This window comes from Gouania willdenowi, chromosome 17 (genome assembly GCF_900634775.1).
Source record: "Gouania willdenowi chromosome 17, fGouWil2.1, whole genome shotgun sequence".
Classification (NCBI taxonomy): domain Eukaryota; kingdom Metazoa; phylum Chordata; class Actinopteri; order Blenniiformes; family Gobiesocidae; genus Gouania; species Gouania willdenowi.
The window spans coordinates 25,166,438-25,174,927 of NC_041060.1; the positions used below are offsets into that span (position 1 = coordinate 25,166,438).

The 8,490-nt window shown below is 38.2% G+C and overlaps 1 protein-coding gene across 1 annotated transcript; it reads left to right on the plus strand.

Moving 5' to 3' along the window:
• Positions 1-725: 725 nt before the first annotated feature.
• mul2 (mitochondrial E3 ubiquitin protein ligase 2) lies at positions 726-6,104 on the plus strand. The gene is given in 7 exon segments (XM_028472164.1): positions 726-830; positions 1,092-1,211; positions 1,357-1,444; positions 2,018-2,075; positions 2,077-2,136; positions 4,722-4,953; positions 5,038-6,104. Coding segments are annotated over 6 exon segments (1,035 nt in total). The 5' UTR covers positions 726-830; positions 1,092-1,094; the 3' UTR covers positions 5,518-6,104.
• The last annotated feature ends 2,386 nt before the right edge of the window (positions 6,105-8,490 follow it).

Consider the following 8,490-nt stretch of genomic DNA (forward strand, 5'->3'; position numbering starts at 1 on the left):
TAAGCGAGCCAAGGAGGCTCTTCTCGAGATGGAAACTGAATATGTGGTCCGTTTGGGGAAGGCTGAGTGTGTCAGTATTTCTAAAACTATTGTGAATTAACAATGGCAAAGGGAGTGGCAGAATGAGACTAGAGGGAGGCACTATTTTAATGTCAACCTCGTGTACAGGGCAGTAGACTCCTGTGGTCAACTTGCCGATCAAATCAAGTAAAAACAACCAGATTAAGACTTGGGCATTGTGGGCTTGCTGCATATTTAAATAAAATGGGCAAGCATCCAGATGGGCTATGTCAGTGTGGTCAGCTAGAGACTATTACACATGTTTTATTGTCCTGTGTCCATTACTCTGTTGAAAGATAAATGTTATTTAAAAGAACATTCAACCCTTGGGCTTACAGTGTTTTGAATAAAATCGATGTTTTTGCCTAGAACAAACTCGCATTTAATAGATAAGGCAGTCGTGAGGCATTTTCTCTCTACCAACCTCTATTTGAGAATCTAAAGTGGAGTGACTCTATTGAACAGAAGAGGGCAGCATTACGCTTCTTTCAGTGTACAGCCTGCTGGAAACCATTAGAAGAAGACTCTCTTTACGGCTCTGGATTCAGCCAATGTGCCTCGTGTGCCTCGTTGAGCTCCGCCCCTAACTGCGGACTACAGCCAATAGCATGTCGACATTGAGGGCGTTGAGCTCCGCCCCGAACTGCAGACTGCATACAGAGAAGGGTAGGAGTTAACCGCCAGATGAGGGCGGTAGTGCAACAAAGAGGGTGTAAGAAAAATCCAAGAAGAAGGAAATAACATGATGAGAAGCATATTTTCTCTTCAAGGTATTTAGAACCGTACAAAACAACAAACGCTGTTAGACGGGATTAACAGGAAATGTACAACTTGCTTTCTGGCCTCAGCTGTCCCTTCTTCTGCTTAAGCCTTCCGTTTTTTTTCAACATTTAAAGGTAAATTTGGTTTCTCTAGAATCCATATAGCAGCTGAGCATAAGTTGTATTGATTAAACTCTAACTACAGTTATAAAAAGCTTGAACATGAAGTCAGATTTGTGCTGATGTGTTTTACTGTGTCTGTTTGTGCAGGAAATGGCTGAGTTTTCTGTGACTGCTACGGAACTATTCTGTATGGGAGCCAGTTTTGCCATGTCAGGAATCTGCTATTACATGTACAGGAGAAGTCGAGCCGTAGTTGAACAACTTGATGTCAGTTTCGTTTTTGCTGTAAATCATAATCTACAGTTTTCTACTAGTTTTTTGCACGTAGACGTTTGTGGAATCTTGTTCTAAAAGCTATCTACTGTCTACTATAGCATGTTTTCTAATTATTATTTTTTTTTTGTCATTTCAGAGAGTCCCAAACCTCCCTATAGATGAAAGTCTCATAAACCTTATTAGGGTTACTCCAGGAGAATCTCTTCAATATGCTGTCATTGAAGGTAATGGCCATATCAATAGAATGCCAGTCTGTGCATACGCAGCGCCCCTCATTGGCCAGTTTAGGTGACGTGATAGATGCACCACGTGACTTAAAGTTCTGTCAGTTTTATTTAGGCTCGTATTTATTTTTAGCTACCCCGCTAACCTTTTTTTATCTTAACCTTAACCCAGGAAATACCCTAAAATGTTATTTTAGTTTTTTTTGTATATGTATTCTTAAAGGTTAAATATGTTAAAATGAAAAAAATAAATGTCAGAAGTGGGATTCAAACCCATGCCAGTGGAAGAAAGAATTCTTGAGTCAGGCGCCTTAGACCAATCGGCAATCCTGACACAGTGATATCACAGGCAAATTATGCTTATGTTGAAAAGGTCTGGAAAACACAAGGTATTGTGGTTCTGCTGATGTTTGGTTAGAATTTACTTCAGTGTGTTCTAACCATTCCCCTCCTCTGTGTGTGTGTGTGGTGTGTGTGTGTGTGTGTGTGTGTGTGTGTGGTGTGTGTGTGTGTGTGTGTGTGTGTGTGTGTGTGTGTGTGTGTGTGTGTTTTCCTTTCTGCCCACTCTTTTAGGTACAGTGAAGTCAATCGATGAACCTTTGAGGAGCCAATTTCACAAGGACACATTAGGTGTTGCAGAAATGTACAATGCGTGAGTACAGGCTCGTGTGGAACAGCCTGTCACGCTCATGGTGAGAAACTGAGTCAATGAACTACACTACAATGTGTTTCTGTGTTTTCCAGTTAAATATGCACAGTCTGTCGTTTGACGTAGCTCAATAGGTGTGCTTTCCAAAAAAGTCAAATTGAATTACTTTATAAAATTCAATTCAATTTTATTTATATAGCACAAAATACAACAAAGTCATCTCAAAGTGATGAGCAAAATATAAAGTCCATAGTAAGAAAGAAAGAAAGAACCCAACAAGATCCACATGAACAAGCATTTAGCGACAGTGGAAAGAAAAAACTCCCTCTTTTTTTATAGGAAGAAATATCGAGCAGAACCAGGTTCAGAGGTGGCAGCTATCCGCTTGGACTGGTTGGGTTAGTGAACAGAAGGGCAAACAGAATGGGATAGACCATTCGAGTGTTCCAGAACCATTGATCAGGAACTGTTAGCTCCAGCATCAAGACACCTCAAACAGAAAAGAGAGCAGAGGGAGAGGAGAAGGCACAGACTGCAGGAAAAACACGATGTACATACATACACATACACTATGATAACATTAAATGTCTTGCAGCATCCTCCATGCTCTGAAATCACCACAACAGACAAGGTTTCATCTCTTACTGGTCACATGTAATGATATATGGGGTGGACATCAGTGTAAACAGTGTGAAGCAGTGTGAGCAGTATGATGGGTTATGCAATGAGGGACAGAAGTGGGGGGTTGTCTACAACCCAGCACAACTGTGTCTGACTGGACATCATCCCATTGCAGCCCATTAGAGCTATGTGTAGATGGTGGATCGTGTTTGAATGTAATGTTGGTGTTCTACTATATAATCTTAGTTCCTGTTTTTAGGTTTTTTCTTAGTGGTTAGGTTTACGCTGTTATACGGTTTACGCTTTAGCAAATAAGCAAATTTTGAGTTTAGCCTTCAAAGTGGAGAGAGTAGCAGCCTCCTGTACTAAGACTGGGAGCTGGTTCCAAAGGCGAGGAGCTTGGTAGCTTAATGCTCTGCCTCCTGTCTACATCTAGATACTTTGAACTTCCAGAAGACCAGCAAACTGAGAGTGGAGTGATCTGCCCGGACGATAGGGCACTAACAGGTCTCTAAGATATACAGAGCTTGATCATGTAGAGCTTTGTACTAACAGGAGGATTTTAAAACTCTATTCTAGATTTTACGGGAAGCCAACACTGGAGAAATATGCTCTCTCCTGTTAGTACCTGTTAGTATTCTATCTGCAGCATTCTGGATAAGCTGGAGACTTTTAGTGAGTTACTAGGACATCCTGACAGTAGGGAGTTAAAGTAATGATAATAATAATAATCTAGATGTAACGAGAGCATGGATTAGTTTTTTAGCATCACTCTGGGCCAAGATATTCCTGATTTTAGAGATATTACAGAGGTGGAAGAAGACTGTCTTTGAGATTTCTTTAATATGAGAATTAAAGGATGTCAGTATCAAAGATACGCCTAAGTTGCTTTAATTAAATTAAAGGTCAATAATATTATATCAGATTCCTAAGGAAGAGAAAGCAATCTCACAGTTCTTAGTGCCTTGTTTAAAGTGGCATCATATGTTGAATTTCAAACCAGTCTAAAAGACTAGGGATGCACCGAAATGAAAATTCTTGGCTGAAACCAAAAATGAGAAAACCAAAATACCGAAATAAATGATTATGCAAATTATAAGTGCAATTGCATTTATGCCTCTGAATGGTAATAACCTCACTAAAATTAAAACATTGCAATTGCATAAAATTAAATCAATTAAAAATATGAAAATATTTATTTAGCACTGACATTCCAACAATGCACAATATTAAATACAATGTTTAACTTGACCCCACTTATACATTAAATAATATTGTACAGGCCTTTAACAGACTGGGCTGCTGAAAGAGTCAAATTAAACATGTTCTCTCTCATTAAAACAAAAGTGCATTGAAATTCTTGATAAAATCAGCTTCTTAGCTTTATTTATTATCCAAGCACACAGAGCTCTGTATCGTTATAACGTGGACCAAGTACAGTTGTGATGAAGTCCAGAGGATCTCTGAGAACGTGCGCAAACAGACTCTGAAACCACAAGCAGAAATTGCAATATGACAGAGACATACCCTCACCTTCATGTTTTGGGCCAAGGTTACATTTACATGATATTTTACAACAGAAATGGTTGAGTAAAGAGAGGGAAACTTCAAATATCACCATGAAATCTGGTGATTTGAAACAGTGTCTATAAGTGTAGCAAAAACAGACGTATGTCAAAACACGCACTAGGTAATTAGGCACACTTCTACAACAGAGAAAATATGAAATTAATAACAATAGATTAACTCAGTTTCTGTATTAAGCATGTTTGGCATGTTTTCAGTGAACTTAATAGTCCATAATGACATTTAGTTAGGTAAAGCCAATGAAATGGAAATAAAACAGAATTTGGGACATTTTGAAATGTATAATCTGAGTCTGTAGACTGAGTAACTCAAACTGCTGGAAACCTCAAAGTGTTGTTTTGGAATTGAAGTTAAGGGATTGTTAGACATTTTAAAAACATTGTGTTTCCTAATCCTGTTGATTCAATATGTTTGTTCCAGGGAAGACAATGACCGAGTTCTCCATGAAAGATCCTCCATGGTACCATTTGTGTTGGTGGGCTCAGATGAAACCACAGTCAGGGTCCAGGAACCTTTCCATGCCTCTGGAGATTACATGGAGACGGTTCATGAGAAGTTCTACCACAGCGTTTCTACTTTTGGTGACATCATAGGACAATACCTCAGTGGGGTGAAGCCTAAAGGTCAACTGGAGATCGAGAAAATGCTCAAGGTCAGAATCTCATGATATTTACTGTATATTGTAATGTTTCCAAATAGATTCTTGGTTGTAAAGTACTGGACTTTTCTGTTCCAGGTTGGCACCACACTCACAGGCGTTGGCGAGTTAATAATAGACAAAGATGGAACCCTGAGCCTCCGAGCTCCTACCAATGGAGCCGAGTACCTCCTCAGCCTCAGAGATTTTTCCCATGTGAAGGATGTGGCTTTGTCTTCCACTTTTTGGTGGAAGTTTCTGTTCGGTCTCTATGCTCTAGCAGGGGTGGCAGTGTTTTCCTGGATCAGTTTTTGCTACTACCACAATTTGAAAGCTCTCTGGAGACAGGAGCAGGAACAAAGGGAATTTGAAAGACTGAACGCCGCTGGACTTCAAGATGAAGAGGACAACCAACCAGACAATACCTGCGTGATCTGCCTCAACCAGCCACGTAACTGTGTCCTGTTGGACTGTGGACATGTGTGCTGCTGCTACAGATGCTATCAGGCCTTACCACAGCCACGCTGCCCCATCTGCAGACAGGCCATCATCAGAGTGGTTCCAGTGCATCACACCTGAAGTGACACCGTGACTGCAAGGCCTCGGTGTGCTTTACAATCCCTGTTCAAATAATAGTGAATTGAAAGGACAATGGTGAAGTTTTTACGATGTTAAATCATTTGGTTAAAAACATTCAAAGGGTTGTACTGTATGTATCAGAAGGATTAAAAACTTTAACTGTTCAGCAGATCTGAAAGTTGTTGTTTTTGTTATTTATGAAGGGGGAGTTTGACGCTCAGAAATGTAAACTATGAATGACTGGGGAGTAGGGCTGCACGATTATTGGCCAAGATGATAATCGCGATAATTTTGATCAATATTGTAATCACAATTATTTATCATGTTAGGGAAAAATCTGTATTTCTTTTGAACTAATTGTTTAAAAAAACATTATATGAACAATTTACAGTGCAAAATGAAGCTTTAATTAGAAATTATATATATATATATATACATATATATAAAGACATTAATCCAAGAATTTAGAATACCAATTGCAGCTCTACTGGGGAGTCTGCCCAGTCAGAAAAGTGGTATGACATCGGTCCTGGCTCCAGATCAAACCTACAATATGAAATACAACATGAGGGAGCGCTGAGAACTGCAGGGGCGACTATACACAGAATTAAACATTAGTTGTTTTTTTTAAGTCTCTTTATAGCTCATTCGAGTGGTTGTGATTGTCAAATCATATTTCACAATAAAGATGAATACTGAATTCGTTATCACGTCTCTTTTTCCTCTACATTTAAAGGGCAAACCTCTGTGAATATATGATGAAGTGTGGACAGGAAGAGTAGATATAAAAATCTCCTCTCAGGGTGAAAATGGAGCAGGAGCCTATCAATCTCTCAGCAGTCATAAATGCTCGATGAGAAATGGTTCACGAGCTCTCTGAAGCTGTGCAGCTGTGGCTCTGGCAGTAGACACTATTAACTCTATGGTTCGCTCAGGCTGTAGGAAATCTCACCTGATATGTTGATTTAGTTTTATATGACATGATGAAAAGTACAAGTTTAAATGGAAACAAGCCAATAACATACTTTTCGTTTTTTCTGTCCATCCTTGTGGAGCATTTATAACGTTGATAGAAATCAGCCTGATTCAATGGGATGATGTAACCTTAAACAAAGTGATTTAACTCAGGTTGTAGGTGAACAATCCAGTCATTGCTTGGCAGAAGAGAAAGCAACGGATTACAATTACTCATATTACTGTAATTGAGTTGCTTATGGGTACTTTCTAAATCAAAGATTGTACTTACGTACGTACGTTTAAAAGAAGTAATTTGTTACATTTCTACACCCAACCACTACTGAGTGACTTATTGTTTTTTGTTTTAAAATGACATTGTGAAAACTGCAAAAAATTAAACGACCAGACAACAACGAAGTGCATCACGTCAACACGGCGCCAAAACAGCATTGAATGCTGGATATTTTTCCGTTTCAGTTCATAAATATGTAGCTTAACTGTCTTAGAGCCGGATAATTAATTTATTTTCAATTCATTGGTGTTATATTTGAAAAAAGAACTGTAGGTTTTACAAACCTTTTATTTTATACAGATGCCTTTGTGGAAAATAAATTAAGTTCTAATTGTGCAAGATTGGATACCAAAATATATTAAGCTACTTTTTACTTGTACTTGAGTATTTTATGTATGACTTATTTGTACTTGAGTACAATTTAAATCAAGTAACAGTACTTCTACTTGAGTAGGATGTATCAGCACTCTTAACACCTCTGTTGCTTGGGGAGTTTTCCTTCTGAGCAGCTGTAGTATTTGTATTCACCACAAGGTGTCGTTCTTTCCCCAGTTAAAACTTGTGTTCAGAGACTCGGAGTAGTGCACGGTTTTCAAGTCACATGCAATTAATGTCTATGTGTGAGGTTGAGTGTAAAGCAGCCTGATAGCTGACAAACACTTCAGATGAGGGTTTATTCTCTAATTGGCTGGGCTTCATGGATGTAGACTTAGATTTGGGATGATTGGATTGCAGAGCTGTGGTTGTTTCTAGACTTCCATCCATCCATCCATCCATCCATCCATCATCCACACTGGATATAAAGTGAAAGCTATAAGCCTATAGATCCAGTGCTGGATATTTATTGATGTCCTTGAAAAGACAGGATGTTTTGTATGTACAGAGGTAAACAGTCTTATTAATCAAATGAAGCCTTTTTTATTCTTTACTTTTTAGTATGCACACAGAAAGTGTTGTGGTACTTTACTTATTTTAATGTTTTTACTGCTGATTTTATTTTTGATCATGTAAAGCGCAGTGTTTCTCAAATGGGAGTAAGTGTACCCCTGGAGGGACGCGATGGCACTACATCCCGTACCCCTTGAGAGAAAGAGAGTGAAATTAACAAATAAAGTGTCAGTCTTGGTCCCACACTAGGAGCGAGATGACTGGAAATGATAAAAACTGTAGAAAAAAATGTATCTAGGAGCCACTAAATCAGTGATATATATATAAAATAAAAAAAAAATACACCAAACAGAAATATAAAAATGACTCAAAATACACAAAACCAAATATTTATTTTAAAAAATACACAAAATGACAACAGAAATGCACAAAACTACACCATAAAAAATACAAAAATACACAAAATGACTCCAGAATCACATTACAAAGGCAAAAGAAACAATAAATATACAAATTATACAAATCATGGCTCCAAAAAACATACATTACAGAAAAGTACGCCAAACAAAAAAATATATATATAAAAAGTAAAAAAAAAAAACAAAACAAACATTAATCATGCTAATGTCCCACAGAATTAAACCAAGGAAATTGCACACGCTATTTTACTTTGCACCCACAAATAAACCCCTTTATAACTCTACAGAGTACAGAGTATGTACACCTCTTTATACATCCAACCTTCAAACACAAACTCATTTGGCCATAATTGACAACTCTACTTAAGCTCCTCCCACTATATGAATGCATACTTCCGACGAGCACTGTACTAGTAC